General features: G+C 41.1%; 1 protein-coding gene across 1 annotated transcript; it reads left to right on the forward strand.

Annotated features, from left to right (window-relative positions):
- The first annotated feature begins 68 nt into the window (after nt 1-68).
- LOC140947463 (zinc metalloproteinase nas-6-like) lies at nt 69-9365 on the forward strand. The gene is made up of 10 exons (XM_073396572.1): nt 69-251; nt 856-948; nt 1430-1612; nt 2251-2368; nt 3190-3281; nt 3841-3924; nt 4731-5000; nt 5469-5585; nt 5973-6089; nt 8447-9365. The coding sequence occupies exons 1-10, from the start codon at nt 158-160 to the stop codon at nt 8569-8571; spliced, it is 1293 nt and encodes a 430-aa protein (XP_073252673.1). The 5' UTR covers nt 69-157; the 3' UTR covers nt 8572-9365.
- The last annotated feature ends 8778 nt before the right edge of the window (nt 9366-18143 follow it).

Below are 18143 nucleotides of genomic sequence, written 5' to 3' on the forward strand. Positions count from 1 at the left end.
TTAGTTATCTCATTTCACAGCAGTGTTTTCCGGTCGTTTTATCAACAATGACCAACCTAAAAATTCTTATAAAAGACGGACAGCTCACAAGAACATTCATCAGTCTTTATCGGCGGCTCAACTATTGAAGTGTGGGCAAGTTAAAGGAACCGAAGAAATGATGTTCCGTGCAATTTTTGTAGCTGTTTTCCTGCAATTAGCCAAGTCTGCTTTTGCTCGTCCAGGGAATTTACAAAGTCCGCCACCCCCAGGTAAGGTCTGAACGATAGAAATGTGGTTGTTCTTCCACCTTTTAACACTCCACGAAGGAAAGATTATAGCAATTCGGCAACACAGAAGGCAACCTGTAACTAATTACAATCCGGCTTTTTGCGAAAATAGCTGAAAATCCTAGTAGACACAAAAACATGTTGGACTCACGACTGTACTGATCGTAATTACCCGAAGAGAATTCCTCAAACTTGAGGAGTCGAAGAAAACACTTCCCAGCAATATTATTTTGTAAAATACAGAAAACTGTAAAAATACCGCTTCAAAACCACTGCTAAAGAGTTTTCTAGTGATTCGAAATTTTGAACTATTTTGTTTAACTCCACAGAAATGTCTTGTTTTGTCGTAGCAATACGGACTATTGTAAAATTGCAAAAGGAGGTTCAACTTAGTGATATAACAGAAAGGAAACAGATCTAAAGGCTAGTACTATTCAGCAAAAGTCCGAAAACTTGATAGCCAGCAACGGGTTATCGGTGGTAAAACTTATTGACTTGCAAAGCCTTATTTCACAGTTGTTTTCATAGTTTCAAGAGGTTCTTCCTAGGTATTTTTATTTCTTCTTTTGTATTTTGGCAAGTGCAGGTTCAATACAGGAAGGGAGAAAGGCAACGGGAGAGAACAGGACAGCCTTTGAAGTGATTTTACTTGCAAACAACGATGCAGGAAACTTAAGACGTGAGTTATTGAGAGTCGATGTAGTATGCTTTTCTTCCTCGCCAGGTCACTCTCGTTAACGATATGAATAAACTTAGAATCCACTGTGGCTAGAACAAGAACATGAAAATAAAAGAAAGACCAACCAGTGATTCCCAAAAGTGGTGGCGAACCGCGCTTACGAAAGCTTTCACTTCAAAACATCGCAGGACAGCTGCGATTATTTGGCTTGTGACCCAGAAGAATGCCTGCACGCGTAGGAAGCTAATCAACACCCTTTCATAACAGTGAAAAAAAACTGTAGGGTGCGAAAGATCGAATACTTTTGAATACATTTTTCCAAAGATTAACAAGTTGTAAAGATTAAGAACAAGATTTACGGTTAAATCTGACTGAAAAATAACGATCTGATGAATGTCCTTATTACGAGTTCCACGATAACTCAAGATGATTACGATGAAATGGTAGTAGCTAATCTGAATTTGTTTTGTTTAATTTTTAGTTGTAGACAGAAACAATAGCTTACACGAGGGAGATATACTGTTGACAAAGCGCCAAAAAAGCCTGTTAGGAGTAGAGCAAGGGAATAGCAGACGATACAAGCGCGCGGCTATGAGGAGTTTGGCGAGACGATGGATCTCAGGTGGTCAGGCTGTGGTTCCATACCAACTGGAAGGAAGTGTTGGTAAGCCTGTTACTATCTACTGTGATTTTTAGACTTTTTAGACTAAGTTAACATTATATCGGAAAGCTTTTGCATGGAACTCCTACCGGATAGCTTCTGTTCACAAATCACAAAAGTGATTTCAGCGCGATTTCTGTAACAGAACGAATCTACGCCAAGTCGACCTATCTTTTCGTGTCGGTACAAAAATCTATTCGGTATAGTGGGAACATAGCCTTGGACGTTTTAGTCTTTTACGTCTGCTGGTTAGCGCCCTGTTGTCCCGGGGAGGGGGGAGGGGGCAATCCCTTATATAAGCCCTATAGGTATGTACCACCCCAAAGGGTATGGTATCGTACCCTGATTCCAGACCAAAATGGGCCAGCAAAGTCTATACCCGTTTTCAGACCAAAACGGCGCAAAAAATAATACCCCTTGGGGGCGGTAAATGCCTATGTGGCTTATATAAGGGAGTACCCCCTCCAGTCTTCTCTAACCCCAAGGACGACGTTACTTGCAAGATTAAACAGCTTTTTTCAACATTATTTCCAAGGCGAATAAAAATTATTCTCCTCAGTTATTCTCATCGCTAGATAAGTTTGTTTTATTTTGTTACTTTATGCAGTATAATTATAATATTTGATTATTTCTCGTTACAGGGCATGCTAGGCGTGTAATCAGTGCGGCTATTCAGCATTGGGAGAGAAATGTTCCATGTCTCAAGTTTGTTCCACGCTCGAGTCATCGTAACTACGTTAGCTTCTTTGCCGGGGGAGGGTAAGTTCTTATAACTTGACCTCAAGATCAAATCATTTAAAAGTCAGTTCTTAATCCATTTTTTAAGAAAATACAAATTTAGAATTGAAATTAGAAGCATTATACTGAGTACTATAAGCGGACGTTTTTATAAAATTAGGAGGAACAAATGATTTTACCGACAAAATTAGCCTGAAAGGCTAGAAACTACTTACGTTGATTGACGCGTGTACAGTCAACTCCAGTCAACTCTCGCTTGGCGGACATCCCGTTTTAACGGACACTTCGATAAAACGGACATTAGCTAAATCTCCGGCAAAAACAAATTACGGAAGATTGACTGAAACAAACTGCCGCTATTACCATACAGACTCTCGCTAAAGAGGACACGAATTCGAGGTCCCTACAGTGTCCGCTGTAAACTAAGTCGACTATGTATTTATGAAATTTAGTGTAGTTAATAGATAAAATAATCTGACAAACTTAGGCTTTAGTTTAGGTCATAATGAATTAAGTTATTTCTCTAACCCCCCTTGGATAACAAGATTGATCATAACGTGCATGCCTTTGTCAATGACCGCCCTAGTCTAAGGGCCGGCTTCAAAGGCCATTCGATGCTAAATAGTCCTCCAAAGATGGTAACTAGAGACGTCATAATCGTTCGCCACCATTTTTTGCTGATCTTGAGTTATCATTTTTTTTCTTCTTGCCTTCTTCATTTTGTTCCACAAAGGTGCTAAAAGACAAAAGTACTGTTAGAAATGAACTTCAGTTGTTGAATCATGTTCAGACATTTTCATTCATTTCACAAAATGTAATAATCCTTTTGTTTAAATTTTTAGATGCTATTCAATGGTTGGGCGGGTAGGCGGACAACAGAAAATTTCCATTGGACGAGGCTGCGAGTATCTTCATACTGTGATTCATGAGATCGGTGAGTTTTTTGCTCTCAAGTGAGTGCTATCTTTAATGAAAGAACAGCCAAGGATACTCTAAATTTTGTTCGATTTTGTCAGAAACCGACCACCGGCTACTGAACTTTATGTGCGTCTCAGATTATTAAATGCAAAAATCTGGTATCCCAAATGCAGTTGAGGCACATCGTAAAAAATATCTAGCAGAAACGCGCTGCTCAATAACTGTCATTTCGATCAAGGTATTTTTGTTTTTGTCGACTTCAGTTCAACAACCAAAAAATTGTCGAAGACTCCATGGTTCCTTCTGATTCTTTTCAAAATATCATATTAGCTATAGGGGTCGGGGGTGGGGAAAAAACGATTATCTGTAGTGTCAGTCATTGCGTACAGACTTTTGACTCAAAAGATCAATGAAATATATAGTGAACACAATCATAGTACCTGTCACGCAGTCACATTACTGGCACAGTCATAACACTTGTCCCAGTGACATCACTCGTCGCAGTCTGAAATTTAACTCTAACAGTGACTGCATGTTTCCATTTTATATAATCTATTACCTGATACTTTCAACAGGGCACGCCCTCGGGTTTTGGCACGAGCAGTCCCGTCCCGATCGCGACAGGTATATCAACATTCACTGGAATAATATTCCCACAGGTGCGTGGAACTATGAACATTACTTATAACTTCATTAACCACCTGTCTGGTTTGAACATAGTTTAGAAGAGACTGGTTGCTGCAGGTTATGTTGGAAGTCCGGGGGGGACTCCGCATATGAAATGAGTGGGGATGCTCGTCGTCTCGCTTAGGGGTGTAAATTTCGGATTTTGGTCTCACAGTAGGGTGTTCTGGGCAAAACTCCATCATATTTAACAGTGAAGGTCTCGTTTAGGGTTGCACGCGAAAAAAGCATAAATATGTATATTTGATATGTGTAGTTTTAATGCGTTTTTTTCACTCCATTCATGTAATCCAAGTTTTCTCATTTGTCTGTGTTTTAACATGGTCTCTTTTAGGGGTCAAAAAAAGCTTGGGCCACGCCCAGATCGGTCTCTTTTAGGGGTTTAATTCAAAATTTCCGACGAGCATCCCCACCCCATTCATATGCGCAGTCCCCCCCCCGGGGGGGGGGGGCTGGAAGCTCCCTGACGGTGCACAATCCTTTGTTTTCAGTTCGCAAAATGTGAAAATTGGCACGTTTTTATTGGTCAACAAAATCAAAATGCTAGGGAATGCTATGAGCGTTGTGCACCGCCAGGTCTACAAAAACATGACACAAAGGTGTCTGACGGATTTCATCACTATTCCACTCTATTAAGTATAGTTTGAACGAAATTTTACCTATATATTATGGGCAAAAGCGATGTTTTCTTTTGTCTTCCGCTGGCCTAGACAAAGAATAATAATTGTCATGCAAACACTTGTGTCATTTTAGACTGTGAGCGTTGCCTTTCTCTCGACAGGATTTCGCTCTCAGTTTACTAAGATGTCTGAAAGCGCTATCAACTCGCGAGGCGTAGGATATGATTACGATAGTGTGATGCACTACCACTCAACCGCTTTTGGAAATGGACGAATCACTATCACGCGCAAAGATGGCAGCACAAAGCTGGGCAACACGCGTGGACTGAGCCCAAAGGACATAGAACAAGCCAGGAAAATGTACTGTGGTTCCACGCCTACTAACCGCCCTGTTACCCAGAGACCACCATGGCCTTCAACACCTCCTTCTGGTAAATGACCTTTTTCTGCAGCTTTTGCTGACTCAGTGATTTGTAAGACTTTCTAATACTTAAAATTTGCCTGAAAAACGATCTAAAAATAAACTGGTCTGTGAGCACACCGTTGCATGGCCAAAAGGGGTTGCTCGGCACCTGGCTAAGGCCGTTTTTTACAAAAAAAAACTTTGCAATTTTGCAAAAAAAAAATTCCTCATTGGATTTAGGTTTAATCCAAAGCTGAAGGTAGCCACTTGTTTTAACAATCAATGCCTTTCCCTACTCCCGAGAATGATTAATCTGGTGGCTTATATTCTTATATATTCTGCACACTAAAATGGATTAAGAATGTCCATGCTTTTCAACGACAGAACGTTTTAGAGGGAGAACGGATGTTGTTCCAAGCGCTATGTATATCATTGATGCTCCATAGCGAGACTGAGGACTTTTTCAAAATTGAGAGCGCTGTAAATATTTTAACAGGTTGTCAGGACAGTAACAATAAGTGTCCTACTTGGGCCAGAAATGGACACTGCAGAGGAGGTCAGTGGCAGAATTATATGAAGACGAACTGTAAAAGGAGTTGCGGGCTCTGTAATGGTGAGGAACATCATTTCATCCATTATATTTCTGATATACTTTTAGCTCGGTGATCTCCACTATTCATATTTTTAAGCCCTTATCGCCATCCTGTAAGACGACTATCATCATCACCATCATCAGCAGCATCATCAGAAGCCCATAACCGGGGCTCCTGTCATCATAGACATCATCATCATATCACCACCACCACCACCACAAACATTATTACCATATCACCGCCATCTTCGCTATCATCATCGCTGACTATCATTGATCATCACGACCACAACCACCAACACCCCTATCACCATCACTATAATAATGATCATCGTTATATGGCTATCATCATAATCATAATTATACTAAAAGCAGTTGATGCTTAAGTTGTACAAATGGTCCCTACAGGATGTCAGCACGCAGACAACAACAGCAACTGCCCGTACTGGGCGAAAAAAGGATATTGTAGAGGCCAGTGGCAGAGATTCATGGAGACGAACTGTAAAAAGAGCTGCAAATGTAAAGGTAAGATGGAAACAAGAACAGATCTTTGCTTCTCACGTGCACCTGCGGTAACATAAGGACTATATGTAACCATTTTCGTATGAGGGTATCGATAAAAATTATTTTCCTTTGATATGCCACACTGTTTTAGGTCCTACATCAATGCTCCGGCATTAGAATAAACCTACAATAGAATGGAAATGAAACGTAAAAAAAAGTGTTGACAGGCAATCTTGACTCTTTTTTTATCAAATGAAAAATTCCAGTCCGCTCCCGCTTGAGATACAGACCACGTATACCACTGGGTTACCTCAGTTTTTGATTCGCCCCAACTCTCTGTTAGTTTCAACGTCCAAGGTGGCTGGAGAGCACTAGTCATGAAAAAAGCATCATCGTTCGCGTTGCCTTTGCAGGCCAGTTATTTTACGTCCCCTTTGAGTTGAAAGAAACAACGCCAATCAAATGATTGCTAATAGCTACATGGCCCTAGATATCACTGCCCAGTGACGTGCAGTCCTTTGATCTGAGAGAGATCTAAGATCGTTGCCATAGTGATCGTAAAGACCTTGGTTGCAGGTCGGGCCTGAGTTTGAACCCGCGAGCTTCGCTGAATCCACAAGCAGGCAAGATGAAGCAAAGCCTTCATTCTGATTGGCTACCAGAGCGGGCACGATGGGCCCATACTACCCCCTCTTCAGACTTCACGCTTGCTAAATAGCGCGGGTCGCAACATTGTCACAACCAGGGCGGATAAAGGTTGGGCGGTGAAAAGAGCGCGTCCGAGCAAAAAGGTGTGATGCAGTGGACTGGGACTCTGCTTAGAAATGTTGCTTGTTTTCGACTTCGGTCATCGGTCAGGGCTTGCGATGTGGTTTGTACATTAGACACTGCCGTTGTCACTGAATTATGGCAGCTTGATTTATTTTCTTGCACTTCTTCCTCGTTCCTTTGTGATGGTACGCTGCCTCCGAGAGGCAAATGTTGCTATTTTTTTCCGGGAGGTTTAGTTGGAGTAGACAAACATCTCTTTCAAAGGGTTTCTTTTATTACTTCCATGACTCTACCACTGAATTATATTTTCGTTCTGCTACTCGCCAATGTCGATGTTATTCCAAAACAAAAACAACTAAGTACTGTCTAAAACACGAAAGAAAATCTCATCCATGTCATCCCTAGCAAAACTAAAAGACAGCAGTAGATGACGTGTATTTTATAAATGCGTGCAGCTCGTGCAAGGTGAAATTATGCTAATTTCAATCACCATCATCCTTCTTTTTAATTTTGAAAAAAACATCTCATACGTCTTTCTGTTACTTCGAAACTTCAAAATTAGTTTCCCCTCAGTTTTTACTGTTTACCTTGTTTTGTTTTAGAGAGAAAAACGGAGAAAAAACCTTACAACTAACCTCAATAAATTTTGTTTACATGCGGTTGCCAGATTTGCAACGCATTGCGCGAATCGCAAAGGCCCGTTGCACCCGAGAAGCAAAGTTTGAAGAAGTACAACGCCACTATATCAATATATATCAATCTAATTTTTTGTTATGTTATATAAAATTTATCCCTCTTTAACATATGTAAAAATTGAGGTTAAGAAGTGTTAAGCTTTTGCAAACGAAACGGTGAAAGACGATTAGGTGATATTTAGTGGAAGAGGGAGGTATTCAACACTTTCAAATAAAACTCAAATTTTGGCATTATACGACCAACAAGTTTGACTTATAGACGTACAGACACAAACATATGAAACTGTTTATTGATATTGTTATGAAACGAATTTATCTATTTAACATTGTAGCCTGAAATTACAGAAAGAAAATAGGATTTCCGGTTTCCAAAAAGGAAAATTTCGCCGGCCTTCAAGCGCACCGGAAGCGCGGAAAGAGCGCTCGTGCCAGTCCTACTCCGCATCACACATTAAATGAAGAGCGGAGCGCTCGTTTCACCGCCCAAACTTTATCCGCCCTGGTCACAACGTTGTCACAACGTTGTCATAACATTTTTACAACATAACAGGTGTTCTTTTCAAAACGAAATTCTGCAAAAGTTCTCTTTTGGCCATATGATAAATCCTTGTTTGGTCAAGATGGCTGAACATTGTTCTCTGTTTTTTTATTTGCGTTTTTATTACCGGGACAAAAAAAGAACTTGGCCAATATCCAGCCATCTTCAGACCTCACGCTTGCTAAATAGCGCGGGTCGCAACATTGTCACAACATCGTCACAACGTTGTCACAGCTTTGTCATAACATTGTTACAACACAACAGGTGTTCTTTTCAAAACCTTTACGTATAAATCAGTCAGAAAGGAATAGACAGGATTGGACCGGAACTGATTCTCTAGTATTGCTTATTTGTATTTTTTAATTCTCCTTCAGATAACAGACCCTGCACTGACAAACGCAAAAGCTGTAATTCCTGGGCAAGATCAGGTTACTGCAACGATCGACGATACGCAGTCTTCATGGCCATCAATTGCAAAAAAACCTGTAACAAATGTTAATAACTCTTACTCGTCTACTGAAGTCAAAGGTTTCAGTATAGAAGATGGGTACAGAAGAGAGGACTCAAACCTCTCTAATATGCAGAATTTGGATCAGTTAGAAGTACAGCTATTATAGGGCACTGTTAGAATAGCTAGCTGCTTACTGTACTGGATGAGAAACAAAACGAGGCGAAATTAGAGCAAAGTACAGTCCACCAACAAGAGAGAATTAACCTTTATTTGCGACCACCACCCATAAGCGACAACCCCCGGCACCCGAAGCACTTAAACTTTGTTAGTCACTCTAGTCGAAGCCCTACAATTGGAATCTCTCAGCCGAAAACGACCACATCCTGTATAAGCGACCGTGACCACTTTTCGGGGCTGACAGTGTGAACGACTTAGAGTTCTTAGAGTATAGTACAAATAACTTTTAACAAAAGCATGGAGCTTCACATATGGTAACTTAGAAATAACATGCAATACATTATCTTCCATAAACTAGACCCCCTCTCGGAAGAGACCCCTGGCCTGTGGTTCGATTCCTGTATTGGACCACCACCCCTATTGGGTGGTCGCTTTCGGGAGGTTCGGCTATACCTTCAACCCTAAACTATTTTATGTTTTGTTTTGTTATATTTTTTGTTCTCGTTAAAGTTATCCAAAAGAGGGCATGTCTTCCCATAGACCTACTCGATGTTTGTCTGTGTTTAAAGAAGAGTACATTTTACAACAGATACTTGTTATTGTACTAAAAAGGTTTTGCATCTATCCGTGATAATAAATAAAGAATCTTTTATTGTTGTGATCAAGTTTGGTTTGTCTGGTTTACTGAGTTGGTCTGTCTCAGGCTACGCCCGCTCCGGGGAGGGGGGAACTGCCATATGAAAGTGACAGGGAAGCTCGTCGTCTCCCTTTGGGGTGTAAATTGCAGATTTTGGTCTCACTTTGGGTGTTTGGGATGGAAAGTCACTGTATTTGCCCATTCAGAAGTCACTTAGGACTATGCATAAAGATATTTACAAAATATACCCTGACACTGATAGGGTAAGTTTAAGCTTGAGCCACACCCATATTGGTCTCCCTCGGGGGTTTAATTTGGATTTTCCGACGAGAATCCCGTCACTTTTATGCAGGAGTTCCCCCGGGAAGTCCACAAAAATCCGGATATTTTTGAAAGCCCTTACTTTTTTACACAAGTCGGCCATCCGTCCACAAGAATTAGGATAAAAAATACGCCCGGTTTCAAAAATGTCCGGACAAGTGTGGACGTGGCCTCAGACGTTCAGATTGTAATGATAACCCGGGGTGGAGCATTCCCTTCTTAGGTCTAAAGAGGCACTTCCCGCGGAATAGGGTATACAATTTTACTATTTCATCACCATCATTATCATCATCATCACCACAATGAGGCTGGTAAAAGCCGGCTAGGAACTTCCGCACACCAACTGCTTACAAAATATAAAAGTAAAAATTACATGCAACAAGTAAATAGACCCGGGGGGGAGTACTCCCTATAATTTCCCATACGGGGAGGCTCCACCCGAAAGGGGTACCTTTTTAAGGCTTCAGGTATATGAAAGGATGGGGATTTCACTTTCTGAAGTATATAGCCTGTTCCAGGCTCTCAGATAGTGGGGAAGGCGGGAAAGAAAAAGGCACACAAAAAGTTGGCGGGGCGGGAAAAAGGAAAAAGGAAGGGATTTCCCGTTTTATTTTCGTGTTTGCGCTTTCTTAATTCGGCGGACCCAACTACCTCGGAGACTGGAACAGGCTATGAAGTATATGGAAGGGTAGAGAAATCTGTTATTTTGGTTGGTAAAAGGTTTCCAGACGCCTTTTTATGGCTGTCAAAAAGTCGAGAAAACGTTCTGGTTTTGTACTTTTTTCATATTTTTAAGGCAGTGCATTTACATCAGGAATGGTTTTATACCAAAGGGTTACCTTTTCTGTCAAAAATGGTGTATATAAAAGTGTACGGCGTTGGACCTCGGGGCGGAGCCTCCCCGCGTAAAATTTAATTTTGTTGAGCCCGCGGTCCGCCCGCGGTGCTGTTCACTAGTGCGGAATTGCCCATGAGATTCTTTTGGCACTTACAACAGCTGAAACCCGGGGGGTACTCCCATACATTACCTATGCGGGTATGTGCCGCCCAACGGGGTCGTCATTTTGAAGCTCCTGATTTAGAACGGGGTATCCATTTCAGAGGCGTTTTCTAGAACGGGGTATAAAAAATTGTGGATCACGGCTTTATCTTCTGCTTAAAATTGTTGCTGATTATGAAGTATCATTTATTTGATATATAAGTCGAACAAATAAAGAAATATCTTTAAAAAAACGGGCTATTTCAATTTACAAACTTTCTAGAACGGAGTTTTAAAAATTGGCCCATTTCTAGAACGGGGTATCAGTTTTGAGGCGAATTCTAGAACGGGGTATAAAAAATTGGCCCATTTCTAGAACGGGGTATCAATTGTAGAGGAATTTGTTTTTAGAACGGGGTGCCAATTTGGAGTCCCAGGCGGCACATACCCACCCAAAAAATACCCAAGTGCCCCCCCCCCCCCCGGAGCTGAAACTAGAAAGTAAAAGGCAGGAAAATTAGTAATGCATGTTCGAGTAGCATCGTTTAGTCTGCAGAACAGGCGTTTTTTTGCGCGTTTTTCGGACGAACGAAACACAAAGCGGGTGTGGGGCGCGTGCTCGCCTCTCACTGCCCGTTTCAAGCGTTCAGATTGTAGCCTATGTACAGACGTCCCCCTCCCCTCAAAAAAATCTGGGAGAGTCTCACTCCCTGATTTTTTTCTGAGGGGGGCTGGGCGTTTGTGCCCAGGCGTTCAGATTGTGGCATGAGGCGCAAAGAGATGAACAGGAAAAACAGCGAAAGGAGTCTTACCGCCTGGAACATGCTACGTGCTTCCGCTCGCCGAAAAAAGCCAAAAAAAATCGCCTGTTCTGCAGCTGGGCATTGTTAATGCAAGGTCACTATTATGACTCCCGCACTGAAGGTTACTTTATTTCGCTCCTCAGTATGTGGTACATTCACCTGGTCACTACAGTGGAACCTCAATATGACGAACCTGTAAATACCGAAGTCCTCGATATAACGAACGATTTTCTCTACCCCAATAACAGTAAAATATATGAAAAAGAGCCTCGATATAACGAAACCTCGTTATAGCGAACAAATTTTCTCAGTCCCTTGACCCTTCGTAAATCGAGGTTTCACTTACTACTGATAAGGTACTAACGAGATACGTGGTTGGTGGTAAGTCTCACGCACGGTCTTATGTCCCCTTTATAAAAACGGGAAAAAATTGCTCGCAGACATTTTTTTCTTATTGATACATTATTTGCTAGTCAGTCAGTTCGTTTTCTTTTAAGCATTTTGTTCACACTTGTATGGCTGTTCGATATTGTTTTTTTAACAATCCAGGACACCTAGAGAACCGCCTGACAGGAAATGACAGATGTGTTATGATTTTGCACGGAAAATACCGTTAACAATGAACGATTTGGAGACAAAAACCAGGTCATTTGTTTCTCACCTTTAGGCCTTTACACCGCTACACCATACATTAACTGCGTCATACACTGAGACACACATTAGAGTTCGTGCATCCTCGCTAAAATCATTCACGTCAATTGCTGCTGATCGAGAGTCAAAGATATCCTGTAATAACAGGGAGACAAATCCCAAGTTGGAGCTTTTACGAGATGTCTCTGCTGATTCTTACAAGTCTGCTAATTGTGGCGCAATCGCCTTCAGTTCAACTTGAGGAGGTTCCTACTCTGATTCCAACAGGTAATTTCAAATTTACTTTCATTTGTTTATTGTTGAAAGAGGTCCACTTATCTTTTCCTAGTTTTGGCGAATACTTTTATCCAGTGAAAAAACGGTTGTGTTGCTACAATCGTGCGATCAGATATTCGTTCCATTATTTTGGCAAAAACAACACGAACACTGATGAAAGAATGAATATATGAGTCTCATAATATAAGAATTGCTGAATGAAAAATTAAATGTAAAGACGATCATCGTAGTTATGGATGCAACTTTTGCAGTTGCGAATAAAAAGCCTTGAAAAATTCACACAGGCTTGTAGGGGTTTCAGTACCTGACTTCTACCAGTGCCTGCAGACAAGCCAACTAGTAGCTGCTGACAACACAAAAATGTGCATAGTTTTCAATGTATGGTTAACGGGAAATTGTGCTAATAATATCCAAACGCGAAACTAAAACAAGACGATGCTGATAAAGTGTTTTTCTTCTGGTCATTTCTAATGATTTTACAGACCAAGCCTGTGACACGCGCTATACAACAGAGGGAAATTGCTGTGCGTTTCCCTTTACATTCAATGGAACAATCTATTACGACTGTATAACTAAAGACAAAGGCAGAGAGTGGTGTTCACTGGACGAAAATTATGAAAAATATGGAGCATGGGGCTATTGCGGTAGGTGAAAAACGTAAAATCATTTTTATGGTAGTGATTCTAGTAATCCCGAAGGAGTTTTAGATGAGAATCCTTCATCTAAGTGCCTACATCTCTTTCACAAGGTGATTGGAACAAAAAACCAATTGTATTTACATCTGTCTATATCATAACCAATTCAAAACACTCTTTTAGAACTTTACTGAGAGCTTTTCTTTGCTTTTTCCATGCACCAAGCCTCTCTGTCATTCATTGTTTTACGTGAGGGAGGGTTGGCTTGTTTACGCCCCCGTAAAACAAGCAAACTTCGCACGTGCTCCGTGTGTACCTACAGGAAATTTTATCTCGTGCTTTGAGCGGGACGCGCGCGTGCGCTTGCTCTAGTCAAGGTCATTTGACTTGCTAATAGGCAGTCACTTTTGTAGCCAAGTAAACGCGAAAGCTCGAGGAAAGGACTAAGCCCGACTTGCAGTAAAATTTGCCGTTCCGACATGGGGCTTCTGGGCTTGGTCAACTTGGTTTTAAAGTCTGCACGCGCCGTCGCCTCTATCGTTGCGTTGCCTTTGCCAAATCTGCCTGATGAGTGAAACGTACTTCTAAACCGTATATTTTTTTATGCAGAAGAGGGAGGAAGGAAACGATGGGGTGTTAAATACCTCTTTAGAGTGGTTAGAGGGGACCTTGCTATTTTATTAAAGAAATGGGAAGGCTCGTATTGGTGGATACCCATCCATCTCCAAGCATGGTGGAAGGAATACACTTCCACCTTACAGATGTTTGTTTTAGTTAAAAAGGCCTTTAAAAATGAAGTCCTAAGACTTTTTTTTACATAGAGTCACTTATGTTTCAACTTCACTCTTATGGAATTCCGAAATATCGCGAAAATTTATATCATATACCGTAAAATTCCGAAAATCAGCCATGGGACTTCAAAGGCCCTATTTGAGGGGCGTATTTTTGGAGGGGCTTATCTACGGAGGGAAATTTGCGTTTCAAAACCGATTGGGCTAGCTTATAGTTGGAAGTAAATTAACCATTTCTGCTTTGTTTTACTTAGTATTTTAAGGGAAATTTTCCAAGTACACGCCCCCGGGGGGCTTATATTTGGAGGGGCGATTTAACGGAGGGTTTTTTGCACTACCGCTTTGGAGGGCTTATATTTGGAGGGGCTTATACATGGAGGGGCTTATTTTCGGAATTTTACGGTACTTTGTTATCATGTTCCCAAAACTGAAAAGTTACTAACTCAAGTAGTTTAAGGCCTGGGTCTAATAGGTTTTTCTTTGGAAAATAATTTATTGGCTATAACTCCGGCTATGGAGCTGAATCAAAATTTGCCACAAATAAAGAACCAAGTGACTCAACGTCCTTAACATTTCGAAGTATTTTAAATATTGTGTTAATAAAAGTGACCATTTTGCTAAAACTCTTAAATAATTGACAAATTGGTAGCAGGTTTAAGAAAAAAAAACCGAGCGATAACATTTTTCTCATTCATATTAAATATCTCTAAAACTTCACGTTTGGGATGACCGTCCATTGCACTTCAATAAAAAATTATGAGGGAAAACGTCATTTTAAATGCCCTAATTTAACCTTGATTTATTTAAAACTTTACTTTTAACTTCGCGTACATTCATTCCAAACGCTAAATACGGCTTCAGAATTTTCGTTTTACATTATTAAGAACTAGGAACGAAGGTACTGCTTCGAACTTGGTATCGCAAGGGGCCCATAATCAAGAGCGAGGAACTTCGAAGTGAGCTTGTGTCAAGACGTTCTCGACGACCAGTTTACTTTTAGAACGCCAGATTTTTGCGAGAATTTTGAATACTTCCAACATACTGGCTCACAGACGGAGCAGAGCTCCCAATTTCGCGGGAAAATGTGATCTAAAATGTATCTAAAGAACCGGCCTGTATAAAAAACGCCGTGACACGTATAGACCTAGTATGGGAGTTGCTTGCTTTTGGGTTATGGGCTTTAAAAGCAGCCAGTGAAATAAAATTTTTCTTTATCACCAGAAACACAAACAGCAAAACCCATATTCGATTCAATCCTCAAAGCAACAGGAACAAACGGCAGATCACTAGGTTTGTATTAAAGACAAGTTATCAGGTATATAATTCACCTTGAAGGCCTATATGGGCGTTTTTAAATGCAGATGGTTGAGATGATTTTAAGACTTTAGGTTTAGAAGTTTAGTCACCCTTCTTAATTATATTTGCCTGCGTTGCATTTAGAAGTTGGAAAACTTTCTCGTAAATGATTTTGTGACCTATGAGAGTACGCATACTTTCCAGGGCTTGTTTCTCGTGAGTCTTTATATTAGTAAGTTTGCGGAAAGGGGGAAGAAGAGGAGGCTTGGAGGGGGAGAGATCCTACCTATGCAAACTACCAAGACACTCCACCTGTCAAACGCGGAGCTAATCTGGAGGCTGCCAGCCATGCTTAAACTGCAGTTACCGTAAATGCAGTGCAGCATTGAAACATGTCATGCTCAGATTTCAGCGCAATTTGATTATTTATGGCAGTCCCGATAAAACTAATACTACGAACATAAATCCATAAACTTTGACCTATTAAATAAAAATGTTATCACTGTTGAAAAATTGCAGTGTGTGTAATGTTTAACCTCTTTTCTTTATAGATGGAGTCGATCTTTTTCAAGGTGACATTGTAATGACGTCAGAAATTCGTGACAGCCTTAGAAGTCGAGGGATCCTGGTACCGGGCGACAATCCGAGGAGTCTACTCCCACAGGACTGGGGTTCGAAACCTCAGAGGAGACCCAAGAGGGCACTGATTAACACGAGAAGAACAGATTTACGATGGCCTGTTGGACGAAGTGGAAAGCGAGAAGTTCCTTACCAAATCACACGGTCTAATTGTAAACGGATACAGTGCTTTTTGAACTGTTTTTGAATTTGTATCCTATGGAAGGAAAAAAGAAAGGCTGGCACTGACAGCGCTAACCGCCGAAGAACAAGTATAATTCGACAAAAAAAAGTATTGCGTCTCGTTTTATTCAATTCACATAGAGAATAATTAAAAGTCAGTTATGGATGGCAGAAGGAAAGGGATTTTGTGATCTTTTGCCTTGGGAATTCTTTTTAAGTCAAAACGTTCTCTTTTTACACCAGTGACCCGTTGTTTTTTATCATAGACAACGTGCGGGGTGTCATTGAGCGCGCTATGAATCATTGGATGGAAAGAGTCAGATGTCTTCGGTTCGTGCGTAAAACCTCCAGTCACAGACGTTATCTCAGCTTCTTTTCTGGTGGCGGGTAAGGCATTGCCTTTTTTCTTAAATTATTTATCATAGACTCGTCATCGATGCCACCCAAACGCCTAAGAACGTCTGCGTGCGAGGCTAACCCAAAATAATGAAATGTGGTTAGAGACAGCCAAGAGAAAGGCATATTTGAAGTCCCAAGTTGTTTATCATTTACAGAAAGAAAATGGAACAAAACATTTTTGAGTCGTTCCAGAGGAAAATTTCCGGGAGCAACTGAACATCTGAAAAGGTAGTCTTATTCTTTCGGACGGAATGTTGCAAACGGAAATACGTGTTCCATTTTTTCAAAGCCATCTTTGATACCAATTTCAGGCCATTTCTGATTTGCACAAATGGCAAACGCGATTCTTGAACGAAATTTACCAGTCCAGAATTTTTAATTGTTAGGATCTTTCGCCCTCTCTCTTTGTAAACAGCCCTTTCGTAACGTAATACAGGGGGCGCTTTCCATTTACTAGGCAAAATTTTCGGTTGGAAATTACGAAAACATATCGGGTCAAATGTAAGAGTTTTCCAGCCATAGAGCCTCGTTTGCAATCTCATCGGTCGCACTGTTTGCTCGTGGCGATCACGTCCTTGAAGGCTGTTTTAAACTCGCTGAAATGGAAAACGTGGAATACCTCGGATGATCGTCTGTTTGTTGCGGAAAATTCCCCGTCGAACCGGCAATTTTTCCTAAATGGAAAGCGCCCCGGGTAACTCATTTTCCCACGTATTTGTGTTTGTTTCAGGTGCTATTCCATGGTGGGTCGCCAGCCTGGCTCCGGTGCTCAGAAAATATCGATTGGAAATGGTTGTGGCTCTTTGGGTGTTGTAGCCCATGAGATAGGTAAAGCACAAAAATGGTGGGATTTTTAGTTGTCCCTGAAATGAATGTGTTACTACAGTCGACTCCGGATAAGTCGAACCCTCGCTAATGTATGGTTCAATTACCATCCCCCGGGCAACCCCCGGGGCAAGTCCAGCCCTTCGGGGCCGGGGACGGGGTATTGTTTGAAGCAGTCCTGTCTCGGGGGTGCTTTTTGGTATTTAACGTGTTTTTTTTAAATTGTCTGACATTACAGGACACGCCTTAGGTCTCTGGCACGAGCAATCCCGTCCCGATAGAGACTCGTACGTAACAATCAACTGGAACAACATACAGCAAGGTGAGATGGAAAACGTTTTTTGATGTCGTTTTATTGTGTTAGCTTGTTGTTATTGTCGCTTAACTGAAAAAGTTTGGTCATTTTCGGTTGCACGATAAGAGCATTATAGCATTTTCAGCTGAGTCTGAAAACAGCAAAAGCAAAAAATTTGTCTAACGACAATTAAAGGTGAAGACAATTCCCTTACGAACAAGTCACAAGAAAATTTCTGGGAGCAATGGAACATCTGAAAAGGTAGTCCTATTTTTTCGGACGGAATGTTGCAAACGGAAATACGTGTTCCATTTCTTCCAAGCAATCTTTGATACTAATTTCAGGCCATTTCCTCGCTGCCTTTTTTTGGTAAATAGAACTGTTTTGTACAAATGGTAAACGTGATTCCGGAGCGAAATTTACCAGTCCTGAATTTTTGCTTACCATTCGCCCAATGGGACTAGGCTCTGCAGTAGAGGACTGAAAAAGGCGAAAACAAAAGTCGGCGAGAGCCAAAAATAGGCTCGCAGTTAGCTCGTCGATTTTTTTGGTCAGTCACTTCGTTTTTTTACCTTTTTTTCCCACTATGGAGCCTGGTGCCAGGCTATATTCTCGCTAAGTGACGCAAAATGAACTGAAAGTACTTTGCAACGTGCAGTACGTATAAGTACAGTAACTCTATTTGAACAAATGCAAACTAGGTAATGGTCTTCTCAATACGACCGAACGAGATC

Source organism: Porites lutea, chromosome 9 (genome assembly GCF_958299795.1).
Source record: "Porites lutea chromosome 9, jaPorLute2.1, whole genome shotgun sequence".
Classification (NCBI taxonomy): Eukaryota; Metazoa; Cnidaria; class Anthozoa; order Scleractinia; family Poritidae; genus Porites; species Porites lutea.

Coding starts and splice junctions, on each gene's coding strand:
- LOC140947463 (XM_073396572.1), top strand. CDS start 158: ATGATGTTCCGTGCAATTTTTGTAGCTGTTTTCCTGCAATTAGCCAAG. Junction 252..855: donor ACAAAGTCCGCCACCCCCAG/GTAAGGTCTGAA, acceptor TGGCAAGTGCAG/GTTCAATACAGGAAGGGAGA. Junction 2,369..3,189: donor AGCTTCTTTGCCGGGGGAGG/GTAAGTTCTTAT, acceptor TTAAATTTTTAG/ATGCTATTCAATGGTTGGGC.